General features: G+C 38.2%; 1 protein-coding gene across 4 annotated transcripts; it reads right to left on the bottom strand.

Moving 5' to 3' along the window:
* Nucleotides 1–590: 590 nt before the first annotated feature.
* Nucleotides 591–27,331, bottom strand: cfap20dc (CFAP20 domain containing). 4 transcript variants are annotated; one of them, XM_069536553.1, is made up of 18 exons: nucleotides 27,107–27,331; nucleotides 26,927–27,016; nucleotides 26,113–26,206; nucleotides 25,944–26,016; nucleotides 24,898–25,012; nucleotides 24,584–24,731; nucleotides 23,607–23,753; nucleotides 21,335–21,507; nucleotides 21,099–21,204; nucleotides 20,443–20,496; nucleotides 19,114–19,248; nucleotides 17,449–17,771; nucleotides 12,459–12,495; nucleotides 12,118–12,356; nucleotides 10,044–10,286; nucleotides 5,828–5,889; nucleotides 2,158–2,252; nucleotides 591–1,296 (listed from the first exon to the last, which is right to left on the bottom strand). In XM_069536553.1, exons 1-18 carry the CDS (start codon nucleotides 27,125–27,127, stop codon nucleotides 1,190–1,192), a joined length of 2,262 nt encoding a protein of 753 aa, XP_069392654.1. In that variant the 5' UTR covers nucleotides 27,128–27,331; the 3' UTR covers nucleotides 591–1,189. The 4 variants fall into 4 exon arrangements, with proteins under 4 accessions (XP_069392654.1, XP_069392653.1, XP_069392652.1 ...); XM_069536552.1 differs by having other exon boundaries at nucleotides 12,118–12,495; nucleotides 17,449–17,586; nucleotides 17,668–17,771; nucleotides 27,107–27,270; XM_069536551.1 differs by having other exon boundaries at nucleotides 12,118–12,495.
* Nucleotides 27,332–27,558: the final 227 nt, after the last annotated feature.

Here is a 27,558-nt window from a genome sequence, read left to right as displayed (position 1 = left end):
CAGGTAAGGCTTGATTTTCACTGTAATTGGAATACATGCCTGGTGGGAGTAAATATTGAATTTGTAGAAAACCATATTCAGAGTCTCATCAACCTAGTTTGCTCAAAAAGTAAAGACGACTCTGACATGGGAAAAATAAAATCGTACACATGCTGCCACTTTTCTTTTTTTTATATTTTGACAAAATTGCCCTCTCTGACCTGAGCCCATTATATTAGCTGGGCCTAACAGATCTGGTTGAGGTATAGTTTTTATATATAGTTTATTAAAACAACCGTGAATCACAATGAGATAAATTAATGTTGTTATTTCACTTCTTTTGTTTTCCCTTTGTTTTCTTTCATTTCATCTCAGGCTGTTAATGATGAATCGGTCTCGTCTCAGCGGCTCATCAGGTGTGATCAGTGTTTTGGCAAGACTGATGAAAAGACCTGCCAGTCCCACGAGCTCTCCGTCTGTTGTTATTGCTGGTTAAATTTACAGGCCATTAAAAAATAAAAAAGCACACACAGATACAGGTCCATCTGTGAAAACAATTATTACAACACAGTAGTCGTAAAGAAGTATTCAACATTTCAAATGCATAAAAATCACTTTCATCTTCTTTTATTCTTTTTGCCTTTTGAGTCACTTAATAGAGGCGAGTGCAGCTCTGTCCAACAGTTAATTAAAATCGAGGTAAACACAAGAAATCACAAGCATCACGTTTCAATTTAAATTAATTAAAATGATATAAACACACATTAATTTATTTTCAATTTCCAATTATGAAATGATGATGAAGAACAAAACCCCCTGCTTTTGAAAGTTACCCAGAACTAAATTTAGATGTAATGAAAAGAGGAAGTTCTTTCAGAAGGCTGGCGTATTCATTTGATCGCCAAAGCTTCTTTTTATCATCACATGTGCTGGTGAGAGAACGACATTTCCACTTCCTACAAAAAGCTTGCATGTGGTTTATTGAGTCCCACTCTCTTACTCACTAACATCACTCTATTTAAAGTGACACACAGTTCTTGTTAGTTTCCAAAATAAAAGAGCATTTAAAAAAAGCAACGTGAAAGGGTTTTAGTGAATGGGTTGTTAATGTCTACTTAGTTAGCCTTAAAAAAAACCCTGAATTCATTCACTCAATTATCCACAGTCAATGTCACGTGAATGATTCATTATAATTCTCTCGAGCTTTTATCTAAGCGAGCTCGTAGTACTTCCCCGTGTTTGGATCGAAGTAGCAGTTCAGGCAAGAATCATAGTGCAGATTCAAATACTCGTCCTCCAGCTCCTCTTCATCGCCACCTGAAATAATGCCAGAAAATCACTCAGCATAGAAAGCAGTGCAACAGTATTCCACGTAAATGAATTGCGCACAGACAAAAATCTATAAATGTAATCTGTGTATTGTATTTTTTTTTAATGTACAGTAGCAAAACAGTGCCAGATATAAAAAAGGGGGGCACATACTCAACTGTTCACTGAAATAAAATGAGAAGCACGGCGAGTGAGGTGACCTTCAGACTCAGGTGGATTTAAAAGTTTTCTGTCGCTGCCATTTTTTTCGTTCATCAATCAAGACCTGAGACACCCAGAGCCGGCACCACATTATGAAGCTGTAAAGAGATTCCCTGTAATCCCCGCTTCTTTAAAGCATGAGAATTTAGCTGCTAAGCTGACAGGCAGTTAAATGCTAAAAAGGTTATGGAATGCTCCAAGAGGAACATTTTTATCTTATCAGAACTTAGGCGATGATAATGAAAACTAATTATAAGACACATTGTGTAAGAGGTTTTAAAATGATGCTGTAAACTGGAAAGGTTTCATCAATTAACCTTGTCGGTGTGTCTAGGGGGTACGGACCTGTAATGAGCCTGTCTCTTTTGACCTATGGAGTTATGTGGAGGACAGAGAGCTCCACTCTCATGGGGTTTTTTTTTTTTTTTTTACTCTTAATTAGGTACAGTCTCACACTCTGCACAAAATAAGTCTTTGGCGGAAAACTTGAACATTAAGCTCTGACCCTCACGAATGTTTCCATTGCGTGTATGTATTTGTGTGGAATTACTGTGGTTAATGTTAAAGTGGTGTTTGCCATCTCCCAGACTTCACAGGACGCATACGGGTGTCTGGAGGCAAAAGGAATAAAAATGAAGGCCACTGTACCTCCAACGAGATTCTCCCAATTGTTCCATGTGTTCCCTGACCTTCTCGGCTGGCTGGGGGGCATAATGGGAGGGCTGAGCACGTCCATCCACTCCCTGGGGAAACCACCATAAAGGCACACAGTTATGACAACACAAAACATTACACCCACCGTGCTACCACTGTAACCTGCACATCAAATTGCCTCTATATGACATTTTAACAATGAAGTCCCATCATCGTGTGCTTTCACAAGCACATCTAAGCCTCCATTGTCCTTGAGCCACTTCTCCTGTACACTTAGACTCTCCGCCTCATGGTTTTACCTGAAGGATCATTTATTAGATCTTGATTCAAGCTGTGACTTCCAAGTGTCCACATTCTGGCCCTGCGTAGGTGTCTTAACCTTGTCTGTGTCAGCGAGAGCAGGACTTCCTTTCCTCCCTAAATGAGTTTATCCTCCCTGTCTGAGAGGCATGCAGGCTCCGACTATACATCAATCACTCTCCAGTAAATGAAGACACTGCTGTTTAAGTATGGAGTAAGGGATTAGAGCCAGAGGGGGGGAAAAATGCCACAAGATGAATTATTGCTTGGGAGCGCTGCGAGATTCCTTCGTTAAACAGAATGCATAATCATTTTAGACTATACATCAGTTGTACAATTATCCATTAACATCTTTTGCCTCTGGACTTAACATCTCATAAGAGCACATCATGACATATTTAATGAGGAAGTGAAATGTACAATATTCAGCTGAGAGCAGGGAACTCAAATATTTACATCTGCTTGTGGGAGGCAACATCCAGAACTGCAATGACTGATAATGTCGCTTAGCACATTCAGCAGGATGCAATCAAAAGATTTACATTTATCTCCACTGAGTTACTTATTATAGAATAGGAAACGAGTTTTAATGGCTGCCAATGTATCGTTATTTTAAATTTTACAGTTTTTTTCTCTTTCGGTCTTATTTCTCTTTCTATCTAATTTCTTTATTTTCTGTATGACGTTTGTTGAAATGCGTAGTGACGCATTTTATCAGATTTTTCCATCCATTCTGACGTGAATTAGAAATGAATTCTTCGTCTAACCGTACACTTTCACAGTGATCTAGTGCATTATCTCTCTCAAGGCTCTGATTTTTATTTCTAACAAAATCATTTACCATACTCTAACACCCCTTTGACTGCGTGATAGGCAGGAACATCGTACAAAAGTTAATAGAAGCAATTTTCAAGGACAAGGGCCTCTGCTGCAGAGCTGCAAATTGGACTTCAGCTTGTGAAGTGGGACTTGGTGTGAGTGATTAAATTCTTAGATTTTTGAAGTCATTATAATCCAGATATGGAGGAATGTGCGATAAAGGGAATAAATGAGTTTGATTTAATTTGAGCCCACTGTTTCTGCTCATCTGTCGAATATGCTGAAATAAAGGTTTGCAAATATCTCCCAGTGAAACAGCACATAGACAATTCTGTTTGTCTGACAAGCTGGCAGCTGAAGTTCACAATAGGCCATTGTAAAACAATTTGAATTGTAACGCAAGGTCTCTCTGGCCTGATTCATGGTTTCACTTTTGGAAGACAGACACAAGAATCACATAAAACATGTTAAAAGCGGCTGGAGAAGCCCTGGCAGCATTAAGCTCAGCAACACAATTTGAGCTGCTTAACGGTGAGGAAGCTGTGCAGCGGTGCCAGGATGCTGCCAACCCACCATGATAAAATTCACTGTAAGGGTGTCTCAGAATGCAACGCCTAAAAGAAAAGAAAGAAAACAAGGACAGTTCCTGTGCAGCTGCTCTTCAATATGTAAATGCTTTGGAAGTCTAATTTCAGAAGTACAGCTGTGGATGCTGCGTGACAAAAGCCACAGAGTGTGTTAGAGGTGTCTGTCAATAGCAATATTCATTTCAGTGGACATTAAATCACACAGAATAACCTCACTGAAAATGTAAAAAGCCCAAAGACATGTTCGCACTGAAACAAGTCAAAAAAGAAGAAGCAGAGCAAGCTCCTGCTCTTCCCCGATGTTGATCAGTTGTATTATATTCAACACTTTTAAAAAAACACAGAATACATTTATTTGAAATATGTTAATACATGCAAGTCAACACGTGTTCACACCAGGCCAACTTGCTTTTCATCAATAAATCAGAAGTGTTGGAGAAGCGGCGCTTACATAATTTGAGAAGCAGAACAATGATGCAATCCCTTTGTCTTCTGTTGTAACCTGCCGTATGGTTGTGTGTACCCACAAAGAGATGGAGATTTGAGGAGGTGGAGTCTGCGTACAGGGTCTCCAGAGCCCCCAGAGGAGAACTGCCATGGTCGGGTGTTGATACAGTAGTGAACAAGCTTTAGAAGCTGTCCAGAATTCAGTCAGTGAGGTTGCAATACACACTTTGCAATGCTGCTGATATTATACCCGTGTTATTGTATTATTAATGTCAGTATTACAGGTATTTCAGCTGAGTTTCTTACCTCACGTTCTCAGCAGATTGAACATGTTAAATCTGCTTCTGAGAGCTATTTGACATGAGCCTGAACTCTGAGATATTTTCTCTTCAGGCAACATTATTGAGGGTTAAACTATTTCATTTTATCAAGTAATGTCAACTATGAAGCCAATTTCACTTTCTTTACAGAAAACATTCCTCTCTCTGACACGTCTTTCATCGCGGCATAAAAATGTTAAGCACTCGTCGAAGGTATTTTCTGATTAAGTGCTGTAACCTACCTTTGAGTTGTGTCCACTATCTTCTATTTCACTTTGTCAACCACCACTTCATTTATTGAGGCATCATTTTGTATGTGTTCTTCTAAGCATTTTACATTTATTTTATTTTGGATGCACCTCACCAGTTTTTGGGGAAAAATAAATAAAATAGCAGCTCCAAATTCTTCAGCCTCCTGCAGTAATGTCAGTTCTTTTTTAATGTTAGAACTTGCTCTCTGGTTGGAACCTGTAGGCAGGTAAAACAAGGTGGAACCTGTCCTGTGGCTGTTTTGTTTTACAAATGCTGAAGCTCCCGCTGGGCAGAAACGGGCCTTTGCCTCATCAATGATGGATTTCTGCCTGTATTGCAGCTGAAAGTCAATGTTAAACCAAATGTCTAAACCGTGCGTTTTGATGTTTTTTTTAATGACCTGAACCAGGACCTTGATATCTAATATTAATTACTGTATCAAAAGCCAAGGTAACAACGTGCCATTAAAAAGTTGCCAGTATAGAATCTGACAAGCACAATAATAAGTAAAAAATAATTAGCACTTGTGAAACTGCCAACAGCAGCCGAGGGAGAAGGAGACTAAAGCGCCTGGAACACTCTCAGTTTATTTGTACTCATCTGTGAGAGAGATAAGCCCCCATCTGCATATCTGTCTGACAGTTGACATTTAGGCTTTGTACTGTAGTCAATGGTTACCATCTGATTATGAATCTCACAGGATGTTTTATGGACAAGGATTCAAATACAAAAACAGGTTACATTAGGCCACTAATGTCAGGCTTTACATGAAATACATCAGAGTGGCAATTTTAACTACAAATCATAAGAAAGTGTAAAACATAAAACAAGATTTTCTACGATTGGAATACGGCTTTTTCTTGTCTTTCGTGAAATGTACATTTTTTTATAACTTAAAAGATTTACTGGACATTAGTTAAGTGACACACACTTGCTTACCTGGGGTCTGAGTGTAGGAGGGGGTTCATTTCATTCTGATAGTGGGGTCCTTGATTAGCTGGCTGGAATGGTAATTGAGGGAGAGAAAGTAAAAGGATCAGTTAAAATGTTTCCAAATTATGAAACTGCAAGTATTTATATATAATGTTTACTGGCTGGACAATAAAAAGACCCCAGCTCCCTGTTTCATTCAATTTAGTCCACTAGCAGACTGTTATTTCACTGCAGTGGCACTCCATAAATGTCTTCTTGTTTCCTTTAAATAAAACTTTCATATCATGACAAAAATGTATCATATAAATGAATTAAGTCTACACCTCCAATCCTCATTGTGTGACTGGGATCTATGTATATGCTTAGGGCAAACAATGTGTAATAAAAATCACTGTTTCTCTGGCAAGCAGACAGAGAAAAACAAATAAGAGGGAAAATGGACAGAACAGCAAGTCGCAGCAAAGCAAAGAATCAAGTTTTATTTGTCAATGTGCTTTTGTAAAGCAGCTACAGTTTTGAGAGCTGCGAGTGAGAGACTTTTAGCGGAGGAATAATTTAGAGGTAAAAGATAAGAATGGTTTCACTGTAGTAATATTCAGCGGTACAAAACACAAGTGCACCATCTCCATCTTGTCAAAGCTTAAAACCACATTATAGCCTCAGGAGACTATTTAAGCCTAGGGCCTGTTTAAACACTATTATGTTACATGACAGTGATGAAGAAGCAGTCATGTTGAAGCTGCAGCGCCTGCATTGCTTAAGTAAATTTTACCTATCTGTGTGCTCCAGTAACTTCTTTATGTAATCCTCCTCTAAAAATAAGTCGAGACCTAAAGTTGTCCCCTGTGGAATTCTGCAGGTAATATGCACTGATGATGATGAGTTGCCTGTAGGGTGATGGAGAAAATTCTGTTGAGGAGATAAGAGCCGAACCATTTCTGGGCTCTGTCTGTAATATTAAAGCCACCTCCTCACATTAAACCGCTCTTTTGAACTTGCATGAAGCACAATTTCAAAGGGATTTTTTAAAAAGATTGTTTTTTTCTAAAAGAATTACAAGTACACATCTGCTGCTTAAACTGGTACATCGCTTATTTTGAACCTTTTGACATCACTTCTTGATCCGGTGTGGTCAGGGGTGTGAACGCAGCGGTGCTGAGTGTCTGTAGCTGCAGAGGTAGTGTGATGACTCATCTTAAACACTATCTGCTCTACGGTTTCACAGAAAAACACAACAGGTGTGACTAAGCCTGTTTGTAACCTTGCGGGAAATGACAGTCCAACAGAAAATATTTTCAATAAACTCTTGTTTCTGATCGCGATGCTTTTGAGTCTATTATTTCTGGTCATTAACTGTATATGAAGATGGATGATATGACTGAAAAAAAAGGAATACAATCCCACGGCTCCATTCCCCTTATTTCTGTAAATGACGTCTTCAGCACACAATGGCAGCGTTTGTATCAAGGATATTTTAGCTTCATTTGTGGATAGTGGAGGCAGGTTTGAGATGCATCGTCCATCTTCATATAAATATCATTTTTCTGGCTCTTTACCTGCCCTGTTATCGAAACATAACACACCTTTTTGTTATAAACTTGCACTGAATAGCATCTGGTAAAGCTCAACCAAACACTGCTGGTGTTTTATTTTAAACATCCATCTTACTGCCCTATTTATCATCAGGTGGGAACCAGGTGACAGTCGGTCGACCAGCTCCACTCTGGTTCCTGTTTTCTTTCTGTGTCTAAGGTTCCTATTGTTTACCTCAACTATACAACTATGCTGGTAGATATACAGGCAGAGCAGTATTACATTAGTGAATCTTAGAACACTTCCTCCTCATATAATTTCCTCTCCTAACACATCTAATATTATAAATTCTCCCTTGAATTTAAGATATTTCGCACCACTAAATATATGTATATATAGAAATATATATATATATATATATATATATGTAATGTACTTGTACATGTGTTATTAAATGAGGCTCTAGCACACCTTTTTATTCTAACATTTTTCTTGCTGAGCTCAGGGCCAGTGTTCCAATGAAGACATAACTTTCGCTGGATATAAGTCATTTAGATGTGACAAGAAAGGTAAGGGAGGTTATTTCACTGCACAGATACTTAATACCTAAGAACATTGAGTATGTTGGTCTGATTGCTTATGCCAGGGGAAATGCATTATTCCTATTAGTATTAACCACCCTTATGGGAATGAATGGTCAAGCTCACAGTAAAAAAACCTTAGTTCTGTTTGTTTTTTCCACGTGAGTATCAAATGTTGACAACGACAAATAGATCAAATCCATGGTTTTCTCCCGTGAACCTGCTCCAGCTATTTGTAACAGAAAGATATTACAGTCTCATGTGAGCGCTTCTGGCACAAACACTGACTGGCAGAACTTTAGACAGCAGAGGAACCGTGTCATCAGCTTTATATGAAGAACTTAATATAAATGCCTTCCATTATATTACAAACTGTTTATTCTAATCAATACTGTAAATACTTTTATTTTCCATTTCACATTGTATCTATTGAACTTTTGTCCGTCCTAGGAGAAGGATCCCTCACATGTTAAGTTTTTTTTTATTAGTTTTTCCTTACTCTTGTTGAAGGTTAAGGGCAGAGGATGTCACACCTAAAGCCCTACAAGACAAATTGTGATTGACAATTTGATTGATTGATTGAGATGTAATATTTGTGGATGCTATTACTTCTAGAATTTAGATTTTCTCTCAAAAAAGATTGGATTTGGTCCACATGAGATGTCTTGAACATGTCATTCGACTGAGTTGTAAACTAACTTGTTTAATTCTTCCAACCTGTAATGATCATGAGTGTTTCCTGTTCTTTATCTCTTCCATTGCTGTTAATGGCTGTGATCACATATAGGTCCAAGAGAAATAACTCTTTCTCTGACAAAGTGATATGAGAAGAGAGAGAGAGAATATGCAGCAAATGTAGGACCACATACCAAAGTGTTAGTTACTAGGCTGAAGATAAAAGAATCAACTTGTAGACATGTGAAACTGGATTTTAGCATGCAGTTGCCTCGGGGGGTAAAGTTACATCTAAGCTGGTACAGTAAGCTGCAGCAGCATGGGCGGCAACAGCAGGGACCACTTAAATCACAACACCCAGAGGCAAGAAATGGCTTGTCAGTTTCAGTCCCAGCACCAGAGAGGAACTATTCTCTTCCATTGTCCCATAAACGCCTTGTTTTTAATCTTTGAAAGACATTTATGAGGCTGTTTTTGAAGTTTTATTTGTTACTATGTCACCATAGCTGTATTTATATTTGTAAAAATGTGTTTTATACTCAGATTCTTTTTTCTCTCGCTTTATTGGCAAAGGTTTTCCTGTTATGCTGTTGGTGGTGCTATTGCCATGTGTATTTAGAATTGTAAAGCACTATATCTTATTCAAAAAACATCCCCTCTGTGTTTGATGGCAGTCAAATTTAAGTCTTCTCCTGTCCCTGTGGAGAACTGTGGCTTCTGTTATATATTATCTAAAGTCTAAAGATACACGTTGTTATTGGTGACCACGTCAGTGTGTCCTCGAAAAGGACCCATGAAATGATAATCCCTCCGGTAATACCAGCATGCATTGTCTTCTACTTGAATCACAGTATGAGAACGGATATCTGCATGGACAGAAATGGTAGCAGGCCTATAATTCAAGCATTTGTAATGATTGTATTCACTGGGGATGCCACAGCGGCCCCAAAAGGGCCAGGCAGGGCAGTGTTCGCTCGTCATGAGTGCAATGTGCTTATGCTAATGGGCCATAGATCTAAATGACCTTCAATAGCCAAGAGCGAACTATACCATCTCTGAATTCTAAAAAGACTTCTGGGGATAATTTCAAATGACCTAAATAATTTTTAGTCTCGGGGGCAGGGGACTGTAGATATTATGCCAGTGTACTTTAAAAGCTCTAAGAGGCCAATTAATGTGTTTCTATCGACATAATCTTTTGTAATGCAGAAAACACACTGGAAAAAGAGGTGCATTAGCACTTTGTAGTGGCATAAGTTATGAGGCTCGAAATGGAAATTAGCAGGTAGGGATCAGGGTCACAGAAATTATTCCAGACGGGGGATAGAAAGAGTAACACCCTACTAATGATTGTAATTTGTAGATAAGCTGTGTGTCTGTTGTTTGTTAATGAATCACCGACAGTTAGAGATCAAGAGTATGATGACACAGACCATGGTTATGTGGGTCCAAGTGGAAGCGTCGTCACTGCTCATACTGATGCTGACATTACACTGGTGGATCTGAGATGCACTGAGGCCCGAGGCGCTACACTCATCTTCCTCCTGCTCCCTTTTTAGGCTCGCCAACATTCGGAGCTCCTCATCATCGTCATCCCCATGCATCCTCAGACTGCCAAGGTGCTGTAAGTCGTAATGACTGGAATCAACAGGCTTGTGTATCGGCTCGTCTTCTTCCTTTGAAATAATCACCCATGAAACAAAAATAACTTGTTGAGAAGCAATCCAAAATACAATACTAGCAATTGGTCAAGGTAATAATACACTTAAAATTGACAAACAAGGTAGTGTAAATTGTAAAACAACAGACAGTAGCCCTTGGCAGAGCTCAAAGCAGCTTTGAACTTTTGTCTTTAAACGGTGCATCTATTGGTTGAGGGACCACGCTAACTTGATTTGCGTGACAAAGGGCGATGAAGCCTGGTGTTGCCATGGTGTTGTATCAATGGCAGTCAGTAAACCAGGGATGTAGGGAGGGGAAACAAACTCCATGTCATATTTCACTGACAACCCTTCAGTCAAAGGCTTCACTGCATGCTGCCTGCTAGAGTTGGCACAAATCAGCAGTCAGGAGCTGCACTGATGAAGGATGCTGGGATATGTCTCAGCAGTGAGTTGTGTAAATGCAGAAAGCAACAGCCAAGTGACAGATCTCCCTTCAGGCCTTCCGATCGCTGCAGTCGACTATCCTCTGATCCTGGATCTTTCAACTGGAGCAGGGGCCTACCTCAATTTGTAACAGACAGTAGTCTGATCCTCTTTAGCGAGGCAGTACAAACTTTTCCACCAGTGCCCAAATCAGCAGTTTTCACATATTACCATAGACAATGAGAGACAACTAGACAGAGAACCACCAGAGCTGTTGATAAGCTACAATATGACACGAGGCCTTAGCACATCTGCTCTCAAGATGAGTATAATTTTAACAGTAATCTATCTACTCAACCATTTCAAATGCAATGACAATGGGTCCATGGTCAAACGGAATTTAATCGAGCTAAAATGTATTTAACCAATCTGCATTAATCGATGTTTGAGCTAGAATATAAAAATATATATTTTTATTTTGTTGTGTTTTGTGTCTTCTGTTGGGTCTGATCCAAAAGCTTTTTCTGAGGATTGTTCCAAGAGGTTCAGTAGTAAATGTAAAGGCCATAAAACCAAGATAGTTAGATAAGGTAAATCTCTGTAGAGCTGCAAAGGTAATTCGTGATTTTACAACTGAAAACCACCCCTTTGCTTTTATAGTAAGGCTATTTAAATGTTATTGTTGTTTATGTTTATAGAATAATTATATCATTTTGCGAGACTCTTAGTATTGGCTAATACCCAAAGTCCAGGTATCGGAAATGGTATAGTGAAGGGAAAAAGGGTATCACAACATCTCTGGTATGTTCTGAAGTCAAATTGTTTTAACTTATAACTGACATCTGTGTTAAAGGTCCAGTGTGTAAGATTTATTTTAAAGGGATCTATTGGCTGAAATTAAATATAAAATAATCCCAGTGATGTTTTCACAGTGTGTTTTATCCAAATTATTTTAATTGTTGTTTTCTTTACTCTAGAATGGGCCCTTTATATTTAAATACTTTATATTTAAATCAGCAGCGGGAGGCCGCCATGTTTTTTACAGTAGCCCAGAAAGGACACACTAAACACTGTTTGAGTTCTTATGACAACTGAAGGTTTCCACACGTTGTCTTTCATGTTTGAAACGGGAGGGTGAGGTGAGGGAAATTCAGTTGCAACATGCAACTTCACCACCAGATAAAATTAATTTTACACACTGAACCTTTAAAGAGCATGTCTGCTTTATGAGTGTTGACACTTTTATTGCTTTATAATGTAGCATCAAACAGGGGAAGCACACATGAAGACAAATAGGTGATGATGATGAGAGCTCTTCAGTTAAATTAAAGTGGAAATTCAAAGTAGTAATTTCTTTGTCTCACCGAAAATATAAGGAGACATTTCACCACGGCTGTGAGCTGATGTTTGAAAGCTGTACCTTGTCCAGTGGGGAGTCATCCATTTTGACTTCTTGTAGGAGACTCCTGGAAATTGTTACTCTGTTGTTCCCATTCTGCACCTGGTTCGCTCCCTCTGATGCACGTGGGCCACACTTGTGTTCCTGTCGGCTGGTTGTCACACTGGGTGAGAGGCAGTGTGTGGGGGCCATTGCAGCTGGTTCAGCTCCCCCAATAGACAGAGACTGAATATGGATATTGCTGGTAGCTGGACAAAGCACTTTCAGAAATGTGTGGTCCATGTTAGGCAATTTGGGACGGGCTTTATGTCGCATATTCAAGGTTGGATCTGGAGTTCTGGGAGTAGCAGGAATGGACTCACTAGTTTGTTGTTGCTGCATTGTGGTGTTGCTCTTATCCTGAAAGAAATAGAAAAACCAATCAAAAAATGATAATCAAAAATGATTGTCATTGATATACTGTTAAAGGGATAAGTAATCATGATCATGTTTCTGGTGATACCTTAACAACTTTAATGTTATGTTCTGCTGTTTTACACAGTATGATGAGATGGCAAACAGTCATCGGGACTGACAGGTTTTGCTGTCTTATTTCTAAATTAACCTGGCCATTAAAAGGGGTAAATCTGCTCATCTTTGCCACTCACTAATGTAATTCAAAATTTGTTTCCTACCAATAAGGTTATGCAACACGTGTTACATTGTTCTTTTCAACAATATGGCAAAACACTGCTGAAAAGTTTTGAATATTAAACAGTCGCCCCTGCAGGCTTGAAAGATATTGATTTTTAAAAAGTTTGCTCTTCTACTGAGGACGGCAGCTGGATTCGCAACAGAGCAATAATGGATTCCATTGTGACCCAGTTTCACTACAAAGAAAAGAAAAAACACAGATGGAAACTTTGTTGAAAAAAACTCTTGCAGCAAAAAATACTTCCGCAAAGCGACACATGGAAACCAATTGACCATGTATAGACCCCAAGTGTAATAAGTGTGGATAAAAACAACTAATGAGAAACTGGCTAACCTGTGTATTTAGCCATTGGAACGTACTATGCATATTACAGCATGCATGGACAGAGCAGAAGTGATTATGCTGAACAGGTGATGGAACTGGGTCACAGCTGGAATCTACTGGGACTGTTTGTGATTCGAAGCTGTGAACGTCCAAGATGCAACCTACAAACTCATCACCGCTATGACTCGAGTCAATGCAATCCTTTCAGTGCACTGTCTAAACAATGTTAAAAACTGAAATAGCAAAGACCAAATGTCTTGTAAGATATATATCAGATATGATGTGTGCACGTTGTGAATTTGATAATTCATGTTCTCTTTTGGAAGTTCAACTTTAAAACATAAGATACTGTAATAAGCCACATATTCTAAGTTTCCAGAATATAATAAATTAGATGCACAAATGTGGAATACTCACACACTCATCATCCATCTACAGATATCAATATAATTATTAATATATCATATTTAAAAATGTAGACAGATTGAAGTTTTCCTTACTACTTAATTCTCCTCACTCTATCTTTTCAGTTCTGTCTCAATCTCTGAGCTTTGTTTTGGGGTGAAGAGTTATCACAATCCCTTTGAGTTTTGTTCAACATTCTGATTTAATGCTTTATCATTTTCATAAGTGCTAGCCTCTATGTTGAGAGCATGTCTAAATGGTGTTTGAGCATGAGCGGTATGGATGCAATTTTCTTCACAACAGCATATTGTATTAAAATAACCTTAACCTGATAATATCACTCATTTTACCTTAGTCCATTGGATCTCATAGATGTCAAAATTGTCAATACACAGAAGGTTCCTCGCTTTGTTTTGCTTTTTAATATTTCTCTATGTTTAAGAACAAACGTCAGCTCACAAGAATTGCATAAACCTGATGCAACACCTTGAAAGATGACATTGCTTCAAGTTGAGGATTGAGCAACCTGACATGAATGAATAAAAATCTAAATCAGGCCAATTTCATCGCCTTAGCAAGCTAAGGCATGTGGGTCTGAAAAGATTAGGTCAAATGATTCACAACCTGTATTTTCAGTAAATTTGGCATCTATTGCCTTAGAAATATAGTAGATTGCATCTTTCTATTATTATTATTCCCATTGTGGGTATCTATGAAGTTGGTCAGTTGGTCTATTTAAACCACTTTGGACACAGACTTCAAATGTTGCTGCAATGCGTGATCAGGTGAAGGCCTTTTTTTAAGACATATACACAAACGTTTCTGCTATAGACAAAACTTGACAACCGAAATTATTTTCAGTCAAACCCAAAATTTAAATAATGTATACGGTCATTTTGAATCTGCAACAATTGGTAGTTTTAAAAATCCAAAATGAAAACACCAGGCACATCTGTGCTCAAGGAACAATACATGTACATCTATTTTGTCAATTTTGAATATCTGTTGCTTCGAATTGAAAATGTGAGTGGTCGACATGCAAAGATAGAGAGTGTTTCTGAACTTGATGAATTTGAAAGTCGATTATATTATGCATGGTGATCATGGTTGTTAATTTATTAGATAGAGTAACACATAATATTCATTTGACCTGAATCTTTTAAAATTGCCGATCTCCTCTTCAGCAGGAGATTATCAGGGTTATCTGACATACCGGAGCTGCTCTGTAATATCAGTGTATTAGGAAAAAAACTGAAATATTTATGTCACTACAACATAACCCATTTTAAGTTTAAAATAAAGTTGTGGCCAATGACACAGCATTTTCCTATATTGGGAATGTGAACAAGTCATTAGCTGCCACTAAATGAGAGAAATGGTGGAGAGCAGTTTGAGAAACTAATTCACATTCACATTCTCAGATGACAACTTCAAATTTCACCCTGAAGAGATACTCCAATACTCCAACAGGACACCAACACAACATGTTTTCAATGTATGTGGCATTATGCAGTTTGCAGTTTTGTGCTCCAGAAAATATTTGACCATAGTCCAACCTTGAGTGTGCTGTATAGTTGAAAGAGTTGTGGTTGTTGAATATGTGATCTATTTGGATACCCGAGGGAGGAAAAGCATTGTGTCTGTGTCTTCATGGGAAATCATAAACAAGTGTGACTGTCTTATTTTCCCCCGTGAAGAATAGCCATTGACCATTTCACAGAAAAGCTGATGGTGAGCCAGAAAACATAAAAATGTCTTTCTTTCTGCTGGTCGTGTCAGAGCAATGTGCATTGAACTGAAGCAAATTACTTACTCCTGCTCTTTCAGAATGAAATGACTCTGTATGACTCTCTCTCTAAGCCTCGTTCACACAGAGTGATGGCAGCCGGTTTCCAGGTGTAATTTGAAGAGGTGCTCCTTTAAACACCCCCTCAGAAACACTTTCAGTGTTATTTCATTGTGATGTGCCGTAATTTAATTTTCTGTGTGTGCATTTCTCGCACCTCAGCTGTTTAATATAGTTGGCATCAGTTATCATAGTGCCAGTGGATATTCTCTTTATGGTTGCATAAGTGGTTTTTACATGTGAAGGGGAATTTTCATCAATAGCTATATAACCAATGTCCAATATACATGGATTAAATGCTTATGCAACCACAGTGAGGAGGTATAACACATAATTAATCTAACTTAGATTTGCAAAAATGTTTTGCTGTTTATCAAGTGTTTGTTATTCTTTGTCCATAAATAAGAGTTTAAAACCTCAACGTTTAATCGAGGTCAAAAACATTCTTTAAACTAAAAAGACAATGTGACATTGATCCTTTTAATTGTCGATATCGATGATATTAAAATGTTGATTTAATGTTTGGCCATATCATCTAAATCCTCAACCTGACTACAGACATAGCAATATTAATAGCAACAGAGCAAGTTTCCAGTTGAAGCCAGTAAAAGAGATGCTAATGGTTGTTACACAACTTTCACACACACAGTCAAAGTAAACTTGACATGCGTTGTGTAAGTTTTGATAATATTACATGCTCAACATAATATTATGTTGAGCATGTAATATTATCAAAACTTACACAACGCTTTGCTATTGAGGTTGCATGTTTTATACTACTTATAAATGAGTAGTGAGTGAAATTAGTATTTATGCATGATCAACAGCCTGTGAAAGCAAAGCATCATGGGATTTCTCTCCTCCTTGCCAACAGCAACAGTATTGGTCTTTTTTGTTGTTGTTTGGGGATTAGTCCGGTGCTGATAATAAGCTAATTATATGCACTTTGGGTAAGTAAATCAGGCAAAATGACAACCACAGAAACTTAGAAAATTGTGCGCATTTAACAGAGAAGAAAAAAGGTAGGAAACTATTCTCTAAACCAACAAGAAATGCAGAATCTCCAGAAAACTATGGATGGAGCTTTACCTTCATTTTACAAAGCTAATTCTAAAAAGTATCCAATTTTTCCAAACAAACCTGTTTATTCTGGTTATTCAAACTTATTTCACAGTTTGACTTCTATCTGCACATGCACACAATGTCAATGGAACATCTTTAAGGTTTTAGAGAAGACTCTAGACTCACAGAATATTCATGTTAAGCATCACACAGTAATCAGTGATCAGTGAGTTCAACAATACACCATTCAAAAGCTAATTCAAAACATAAACACGACGTACATTACCAGTTCCTACATTTCTTTAGGTGTTTGTGTTTTTGGGTGGATTTAGTCTTTAACAATGTGCACTGAACATGAACATTATGCTTGAATGCCAAAAAATTGCATTAAAGTTAAACTAATCAGCAGTGCAAAAACATGAGGTTCTTAAATCCGAATGATCAGACTTATAAAGTTTTAAATAAGTAAAAGCAATTAGCATTTCTTTGAAGATCTTTGTATTCATACTTCAACTGTTTAATTTCCCTACTCAGCACAAAGATAAATACCATTCTTTATAATAAGTCTCAGAACCATTAATAAATGATCTGATGATAAATAACCCCACTGACCTTTAAGTTAAAATACACTGTGAAATGTGTATTATGAAATGCTGCATAAAGTATAAATTCTACATTGCATTTTGAGAGTGAAACTTTGAATTAAGATTTTAGTTTGAATGTAATCACATTGAACAGACTAGAATCCAACAGAGGGTATAAAGATTCACTGAATGTTTGCTCATGAAGTTTGATCACATTGGACTGTTGTGAAAGAAAAAAAAATCTAATACTAAAATGGACAAATCCTAGATTTTAAATGAGGTATTTGTTAAAACGAGTGTATGTGGTGTGATCCTGCTTAACTGCTATTGAAGCGAGACAGTCATTAGAGTCAGATCAACATGAGATGCGCTTCAAAAACGTGTGCATTTAAAGTAGTAGTTTACTTATGTCTGTCTCTGCCCCAGTGGAAACATACCTCATCACTTTCACTGCCAATGAAGTCATCTTCAGGTTGGGCCTCATGCCGCCTCCCACTCTTGCTCTGTCTCTGGTCATCTCCCATCTCCACCTTCTCCTGGTCACCCTGGCCTTGCCCTCGTTTGGGTGAGTGAGGCTGTGATGAGAAAATGAACACCTCCTCTTGCAGAGTGAGCTGGGGCTCAGACCCTTCATTACTGTCCCAGCTGCTCCTCACCTGCGGGTCAGAAGATAAATCTGGCCGGGTCCAGTCGGAGAGGGACTCTGCCGTTGTGGGAGCAGATCTGAAACTTTCCTTTGCAGAACTGAAGTAAAACTTGTCTGAAATAGAAAAATTACAGGAGAAGACAAAAGGCAGAAGAGTTTTAACCTGTGCAGGAGTAAATTCTCTCTTTGAAACAGATGTGGCTGCACATCAGTGTCATAAATGAATAGAGTTTAGGTTTTGAGTGCACAAATTCTATAATACTCCAATGAGTCTTTCAGAATACAAATGGAGGACTTGGCCACAAAGACTGAGTATAGAATAATTATAGGAATTTAATTACAGTGAGTGTTAAATCCTTTTATATGTTTTCATAATGCGGCTGATATCATTATAAGTTCGTTTGATTATATGCACGCAAAAAATTTCATAATACCAATATGCAAGACTGTAATGAATTCCATTGCTTGCCAAAAGCGAACATTAATTTCTCTTGCAGTGACATTTTTGTAGGTTCAGTTAATAGCCCTGCTATGCAAATACCTTAATGAGAATATAACAATATAAGCAACATCATTATGACTAAGAACAGCAGTTTACTGCTGAATTATCACTCATGCAATGACAGCCCTGCCCAAACATGCTTCAAAACATAACAGGCTTAGACACCTCAATATTGCTCTCATTTCGCTTTTCTGTTTTTGTTAAAGTAAGAAAAAGACAGTCTTACTGCAGCGTTACAATATCTGATACAAGTACGTACCTGAAAATATATCCAAAAGTTTAAAAGGTGTTCTAACCTTAAATGAAAGATGCATCCATTCAGGTGTGTAGGCAAGAAGCATTGAATTCTCTAACTCCATGAAAGAGCCACCTCTATCTGAATGAGTGAGCACATTTGAACCTCTTGACAGTATAATCACTTTCTCTAATTGCCCACTGTGTGGCAAACCCTGGGCCCAGGAGATGTCCCTCTGACTTTTATTTAATGTGCCACATTACCATTAACGAACTAACTGCTTTCCCTCTGTAGGCAGGGCAGCAGCGAAGGAGCTTACTGCTGCGGAGAAACATCCATGAATGAGCTTTCAGAGAGCATATGCAGTCATTTTGTGAGCACAATGCCAATGTAGGTGTGTGTGTGTGTGTGTGTGTGTGTGTGTGTAGGGGGGGGGGGGGAGAGCTCATTCAAATTGGTGAAATATTTTAAAGCGATCTAATTTATAAATTAAGAACAGAAATATGTGGGGGTTTTGAGTTATGGAGGAGCTAGCTAACAAAATCACAACATTAATGTCACTCAACGTGCGTATTGGTTTCCATTGTCTTGCGCTCCCGTCACTCACTGTCTTTTTCACACTTTTCCAACCATCACTCAGTGTGAAAGTGTACATGCCCTCCTGCTGCTGCCTCCTGCCCTCTTGAACCCTCTACATTCAGAGCAGATGTGAAGCTCACCTGCCGTTCCGTGCTCTGTTTTATCTGTTCCGGTCAGAGGTCGCTGTCTGCTCTCTTGCCCAGTGGATGAAGGAGTGTGCTTCTCCCTACTTTTACTCTTATTTCTGTTGCAACCAGGCAGAACATCTGAATGTGCTGTTAATAAGAAAGAAACACATTAACATACAGTAATAAAGGACCCAGACCTTCTTTGATCCCTGCTTGTCTGTTGGCAGATGAGGCTGTGACCTGACATACAGGGATTTTAACATTAGCAATGCTTTGTGAGACAAAACAGTCATACAACAGTGTTATTAATCCTTGCTGGAAGCATATCCTTGATCTAATAATGCACTTTGAGAATACCTATTAATCTAGCCTTTCAGTAACTGAGCTTCTCACAGTCATTTGTTGCTGAGAGAACACATCCAGCTACATTATGCTCATATGAATTAAGGAGTTTTAATCCTATAATTTAGCATTCAGTCATGCACAAATAATAGTGTTTTACAAACTGTAAATGCTGTTATTAATTGGTTGGAAGGACATACTCTGTATCTATACACTGTATAAATATACAATTTGGTTTGTTTGTTGTTTCTTTTACAGATTCACAGTACAAGAAGAAGAATTGTTTGTCCAAAATGCTGTATTAATAGAAATTACAGTAGGCAGTGCACTTTTAGTAACATAATAACTGGCCTTGCTGTATGTTATATTCACATCAGAAATAAAAGAAGACAGGTGATTTTAATCTGTAATGATTCTAAATCATTCAGGATATTTAAAGCTGTACAGTTAAAGTTAATAGACACACCAGCAAACTTTCTTGATTTAAATTTTAGTTGTTATCATCAAACAGCAAATTTTCAATCATACAATTTCAGTTCAGTATACATATTTCCTTTCATATCATCTGATCAATTAATGAAAGTGTCACTGTTCACCAACAAGACCAATGTGAAACCAGACACCATATATTGCACTCTTGGTTTTCTTTGTTGGAGAGTAAGAAAGTTTGGTATTTGGTCTTTTCCATATAAAAAATGATAATGTGTTGTATGTAATGCTTTCTATTCTCGGAACTCAAGTGTAGCTTCTCTGGAAAGTTTCCAAGAATGTGTCAGCCATATACTTTCCCTGAGTTCAGCTTCTTTTCAGTACTTTTTTTTCTTCTTTCAGTCACTTAGTGTTTATTCTTCACCTCAAACTCACTGTCTTTGACAAATTGTCTCATGAGCCTCATATAATATATTCTTCTCTGCCAGCTCCTGATTGCTCACCTATTGTTTATTCTGATTTTGAACAGAGACAAAGTAAACTCTTTTACGTAAACTGCTTTTTGTTTACCTTCTATTGCTTGCTTCCAAGTCAGCTGCTTTTCACTGGGTCCAGGAAGAGCATCTGCACAAAGAAAAATACTGGGTTATTTTGTCTACCCAAACAAGAGGTTGAGCCTATTGTTAAGTCATGAGATGGCATGGACTCAAAGAGAGAAGCTCTGGTATTGTCAATATGCCTCAGCGCTGTGTCTCTTGCTCTCTGAATGTTCTGAGTCAACAATTATCTTCGATTGTCATTCGATAAGGTAAGTCAAGCCATTCAGTCCGCATGCCAATGTCCTTGGGCAAGACACTGAACCCCAAATTTCCCTTCAAAGCTGTGCCATGTGTGAGTGATGCATGTGACATATGCTGTAAATATTTTATTGTAATGAGATATAAAAATTCTAATTAACTATTTATGAGGTAGAAATAACCCAACATTCAAGGTAATACGAACCCACATTTGGATAGAATATTCAACACATATTGCCAAGTGCTACATGAGCAACCCATCTTGCTGTGTTAGATTAACCCAGCGTATGATTCGGTACTTTTCAATCCTGAGTTTTCTTGAGGCGTTCCGTATTTTGCCAGATAACCAACAGATGATGGGCATGGCAAACTTATGTACAGCCAAACAACGCGGCAGAATGAAAAGTGATCAAAAGTGATCAAACTTACCCTTGTGCAGAGCGGGGTTAGGTTCTCCATGTGAGTTGTCACTCAGGTTGGCAATGCTCTGACTTTCTGTAAAAACCTTTCGGTTTATTCTACTGAATGGGGATCCCTATAGGGGACAGTAAAAGAAAAACATATTTTTAACACAACATATTCTTCTCTCGGCTTTCAGTAATATATGACATAATGGCCCAAATCATTTAGCGGCATGTACGTTATTATGGGATTCTTGCAATTACCGTATTGGAGATAAAGAGTTCACTTCTATTCATTCCACCTGGGGCTGTGCTGCTTTTCTTTCCAGTTTGAGGCAGCCGTACTGAAGGCCTGGAGCCCGACGCTGTGTGTAAAACACCCTGGGGCCTGGTTGGCTGATGACTGGTTGATCTGGCAGTGACTGTCTGATCAGAACCTGCATATAAATTTCAAATTATTATTTTACCATAATTGCTCTCTAGTATTAATAAAATAAGATAAGATTTGCTTTGCTTATGGCTATGTCATTGTCAGTCAGAACAATGTTCATGTAACCACAGCAACTGCCAAAAGTTATGCTAAAGATTCAAAGAAGTGACATAGTTCACATGTATGAAAAATTAAAGCTGCGGGTCAGTTCAGAGCAGTGTTTTTATGTTCAGTGAGAAGCCGCCCTCACACTAACCAATGCCCTTTCAAAGTCTATTTTTTATTAATATGAACAGCATGGCTTTACACATATATCCACTGAAGTAATATGAGAGATATACTGACAATATACAGCAAACATAACCACACAAAACTACTAAGATCTCTTGCTTATCTCAGATCAGTGTTATAATGTTTAACATAACTCTGCAGGCTGCAGCAGTACGACTTTGAGTTAGAGCCTATTCATCCAAACATGTAGTTTACACACAAAGAAAATAAATGGTTAAATATAAACTACACAGCTGCTGCTTAGCTGATTGCGTTGATGTTTTTCTTTTTAATCTATCAATCTGTTTCGTATCATCATGTAAAAATAATGGGCTGTAGTGGGAGCCATGACAGTGGCCATGACCTGAACCTGCTAATTCTTTGCCAGGGCTCATTAGGACAAGTCCGCAGGTGACACCCGGCAAAAACACACTTTCTGTCTGATCTTTATCAGAGCAGAGCCATCACACACATCCGGTCCACAAAACACACTAAAATCCCAAAACACGATGCAGGCAAAGCTGAATGTGCTGGATTTGTTAAGAGTGAAGACAAAGGAAAAGTTGAACTCTTGATGCAGCAGATTCAACAATGGAACCGAACACTTAAATGACCCCAGTTTAGGAGCAAGTATATTTCAGTTGGCTTTAAAAGCCTATAAAAGACTGTGGTAACAGTGATGATAATGGTAAAAAATAAGAGAAAGAGAGAGAAGTTTTGAATTTGTGTAAATGGACTGACCTTGAGTATAACAGAACATATTCAATGTATTGGTGTTTGTTTTTTTTTTTGCTCTTTTTTTCTGCATTTTACTTTTAACTGTTTATTTCAGACTGAGTACTGAAGAGACAATTCACCGAGCAACTTTTGTCGCAGTTAATTGGATGCCAACTTTAATAGCAATCGTATTAATTATGATTAGAAATGTTATGCTAATAATGTAGATGCTAATTATGAAAAGCTTTTTTTTTGGCTTGTGGTTATTGCTCTCCATGAGCATTGACTCAACTTGACTTAGACAGCTGTCAGAACAAATAAATATGCGCTGACAAAAAAGGCCATAGAGGCGGGGGGGCTAGACTACTGGTGCATGCCTTTTGAGGAGATAATTGCAGCTCTCTGAGAACAGGTGAGGTACAAATGAACAGAAAAATGAAGACCACGAGCATGTCATACAGGGGAAAACAAATCGATTATCCTCATGGTCTATTTGGAGAAAAACAATTATTCTACGTGAAGCCATCTCTGCACTACAATGCTTCTCAAATACTGTGACATGGGGTGATTGTGGCTGAACCTGCTGTGATGCATTAATAAGGAGACACTAAACAGCCAAAAGTATGCAGACACATGAACAAACTATGTGGATATCTGAACATTACACTTTACACTTTTGCCAAAGCTTCCCATGAAATTCTGGAAACGGACTGCCACAGGAGCATTGGTGAGCTGAGCACTGATGTAGGATTAATCGCCTGGCTGAATTCCAATTCATTCTAAATGTGTTGTTGAGGTCAGAGCTCAGTGCAGGCCGGTGAAGGTTTTCTACACTGAACGTAGAAAAAGCCATTTCTTTACAGAGCTTACTTTGTGAAAGAGGGCTTTGTCATTTTAAAAACAGGTAAGGGCTTTCTCCATACAGTTACCACAGCACCAAAGCACACTAAACATTTGTATATATTCTGCAGAAATAAGATTTCCCTTGACTAAAACATGATAAACACTCTGTAAAGAATGCATAAGTAAGGGTCCAATTTCCTTTAAAGTCCAAGTTATTTGCTTTATTCTATTCATCTACTGACCAATTCAAAATATTTGCCTTTTTATTTGACCTACCACATTCAGAGTTTTCACGAACAGTCCTCATATCTGACTTCTGCATATTCTTCATGTTCAGTATCTGGGTTACGTGGTTTACATCTGATGGGAACTGGCAGCTACGTGGAATCAAGTCCATGAGACCAGCTCCACTAAGAAACATAACTAGGAAAGGAAAACAATCATTAGATTAATCATTATCATACAATAAAGCTAAAAGAAATTATTATGACATCAAATAAAAAGAGTTACAGCCCTGTAGTAGTAAGCCTCCGTCAACCAGTGCTGTTTCAGTAAACATACTTTGTTTTCCATATTAGTTCATTGTGACCTGTGACCATTGAGATCTCAATGAATCTTTGAGTCCAAGTAATAACTGGTCGAAGGCAGACGTAAGATATCATGTTGGCAAAAGCATGTTTGTGAGACCACTGTGAGCTTAACTTTCGACGTTTGATCACCCAAATCTCATTGGTCCATCTGTGAGTCTACCTGAAGATCTGTGCCAAATTTGAAAAGATTAGATAACGCGTTCACAAGGCAAAAATATGTTTTGTATGTTCGACCACCAATTTCAGTTCATCCAAATCTATACCAAATCTGAAGAAAATCTGTTTTTGAGATAACAATGTTCACAAGAATGGGACAAAAGGACAGACAACCCTGTAAACATAATGCCTCCGGCCACTGGCTGTCCCCAGCACAGAGGCATAAAAATTGCCACTGTGACTAAAGTGAAAAATGACAAGCTGTCTAAAATGGCAGGTAGACTAGATGTTCAGCGAGTAAACAGAGCTGAGTGCAGCTGTTTGTTAGCAGTGCTGGGCTACATCAGAGTTAAACACATAACACCACTGAGCTTCTCCCTGTGTCTGTCTTCCCACACACAACTTCATACAAACTCACTACAAAGCTATTCAAAGTAAAGTCTTCAATGGCAACTCTTAAGTAACTACTCTCGTGGGGACTTTATGTTCAGCTGAATCATTCATTACCGTCATCTGACATTCCTGCAGGCTCAGATTTCATGGTGAAGATTCGGCGGACTTTACACGTAGCAAACAAAGTGATGCCATCCAGTTTCAAAAATCCCTTGAAGAGTCCAGCAGTGAATGACACAAGGTCCATGCACAAAGTAGACCACTGAAACATCAGAAAGAATGAGATTTTCGAGTTAAAATAGTCCTTTAGAGATACAGCTCAAGACTTAAAATTGAATACAAACACATTTCAGCAATTAAATAGTTAATGGATAAAAGTAAATCTAAAAACATTAAATGAATACAGGATGGATGAGTTAGGTACTCACAATATCCCGCTTCAATCCAACAAAAGGTATCCTTGCATGTAAAAGAGTGGCAGTCAACTCTTTATGCACGGTAGAAAAGTAAAGTCTTCTTTTCATATGCTCTGAATCAGTTATTCTGTGGATATCAGACAACAGATCAGAACATAAATTATCACCAGCATCAGTGGTGTCACAAAGACGTCGTGACCATGAGAAAGACCCAATCTAAAGTTTTCTCCCATTTATCTGGAGCTATGAAATCTGCTGTCATAAAAACTCAAAAGTACATTGCTTCCAAAAACGAAAATGGTAAGCAACTTTCTGCTATTAAATGATTTCAACATTTGAAAGTATGTCCTCCTAAGTTGATGTTCTATATGGTTTCCATGAGTATGTTGATGAATACCAGTCAGAGCCTTTAATAATTATAATTTGACGACAAGGTGAATTTACAAGGCGTTTAAGCACAACTCTAAATGAAGAGTTTAAAGATAAGATTCCTGAATAGCCTTGATTGCATGAACTGTTTCATTGATTTTAAAAACATTCATATCTCACAAAGTGGCTTTCTTCTTCCACTGACTAAATGCAAGAACGAAAGTAGATTATACAATCACCACTGGCAAAATGTGTGCACATTACACTTCACTTTACAAATTTGGCTCATACATCTGTATGTAACCTTGTAGAATTTACCCTGGTTAGCAAGATAAAAGCCTTCTTTGCAGCAAATGATTTAACAAGCTCTTGATGATAAATGGTTATTCAAGCCATTACATAACAGTCATTGCACAAAAGATGCACTCAATATTTCAGGTGGCTCAAGGGGTTTCCCCCTATGAGCTTTTATTTTTTAAACTCTTTCACTTTTTTTATTCAGTGGACTGATGGGAATTACCTGTGAATAATTATTGTGATCAAACACTTAAAACCTTATATTATTATCTATGTCCATTTATCAGCCACAAAGTTAATGACCTATTGAAAATCCACATATGTACATTCTCCCGCAAACGTTGTTCAAGGTGAGCAGTCATGTATAAGCTTTTTTTTAATAAAGTACTTACACTAGCTCGATTGAAAAATCTTTGCCATGAGGAATATTCACTTGAAGGACCAAGAATCTTTGGAGGAGCCCAACTGAGAAAAAAAAAATGGGCAAAGCAGTGAATTATTATTAAGTGGGAATAAGCAAAACAAACTTTATAAATGAGTGCAAGCATGTTGGTGACTTACGAGATGTTTTCCCATTCTCTGGCATTTGCATCTTGACGGTCTGGCTGCTTCCCTCCAGACAGTAAACAAATCCTTTGACTTCTTTATTATACTCCTGCAGGAGGAAATAACAGAGGAGGCCTTGCTATGTCTAAGTCCAGAGTGTTATCTACCTGCAGTGTGATTGCTGTCACTGACTGCAAATGCTTGCTTTTGTCAAACAAAAATGACACACATCCATGCACACACGCACATTGATAGATAGATAGATAGATAGATGGATGGATGGATGGATGGATGGATGGATAGACATTTCCTATGTTGTAAGCAATATCAGACAGACAGACAGATAAATAGATAGATAGATAGATAGATGTCTGCAAGGGTTTGGAACGGTATACGTATGTTCTGGGTGAATTATGTTTTTCTTCAGTGAAAATATAATGTTGTAGTTTACAATGACACCAGTAAGGTCTGACAATAGCATGCAAAAATGTCATTATGGACATCAATGTAAACACATCATGTACAAGTAGGGCTGTACGGGGATGTACTGGATCTGTCCAGGGATCTGTAGTGGTCACCTGTAAAGCTGCAAGGCAAATGTAAAACAACAGACTTGCTTCTCTTTAGCATATCTTTTATCTTCAATTTCCTACAGTTGCATGCAGGAATGAGAACACAGCTCTTCAGTGTCTATTCAGTGTGTGATGATTAGCTCAATGGACTGTGTCAGATAACATCTCTGGGCTCTGTGCTGCTCAGCTTAGTTTACACATATGACGGTAAAGATTGGGTTTAATCGCCATGTTGGAATGCAACTCTGCAGACTCACCTTCTGTATGGCCGACGATCCCCCGCTTAGTTTCCACCTAGCTACGGGATCTTTGCCCTGTCCGCTGAACACCTCCACCACAGCTCCACCCTGCAGGCAGCACACAGGTGTTGTTGTTGTCGTTAGCATGCAGCTACTGTCTTGAAGAACGGAGGACGAGCGCTGAAGTATTAAACTTACCTGGTAGTTGCTCCTGAACATTTTACCTGACGTCACGTGGACGCTAAAAGAAGTAAAACGACGCGTGTATTTATCCACATGTGAAATCCTGCGTGTTAAATTATCACGACGCGTTTCAACAAGTCACTGAGGAAAAGCTAAGCGTCTTGTAATCATGTTCAAAACGCGAGTTAGCGGAGGAGCTGTGTGACACTGACGAGCTAAGAGCTAACGCAGGATGTGTCTCCATGGTTACGGACGTCACCCAGCCAATCAACCAACGTCCACAAGTTTTTTTCAACATCGAATTTTTTACAAACAAACAAAAGAAGAAAAAAGAAACGTCTCCCATGACAACAGATGACATATGACGTAAAGGTGATACATAGGTATAAATAAATTAAATAAAAATTATAAGTGCCAATGTCAAACATAATAAGAGTTGAATATAAATATGATGACAGTTAATCATG

This window comes from Paralichthys olivaceus, chromosome 2 (assembly GCF_024713975.1).
Source record: "Paralichthys olivaceus isolate ysfri-2021 chromosome 2, ASM2471397v2, whole genome shotgun sequence".
NCBI classification, from domain to species: Eukaryota; Metazoa; Chordata; class Actinopteri; order Pleuronectiformes; family Paralichthyidae; genus Paralichthys; species Paralichthys olivaceus.
Note: the sequence above shows the minus strand (reverse complement) of the source record. Positions and strands in the feature narration are given on the sequence as shown.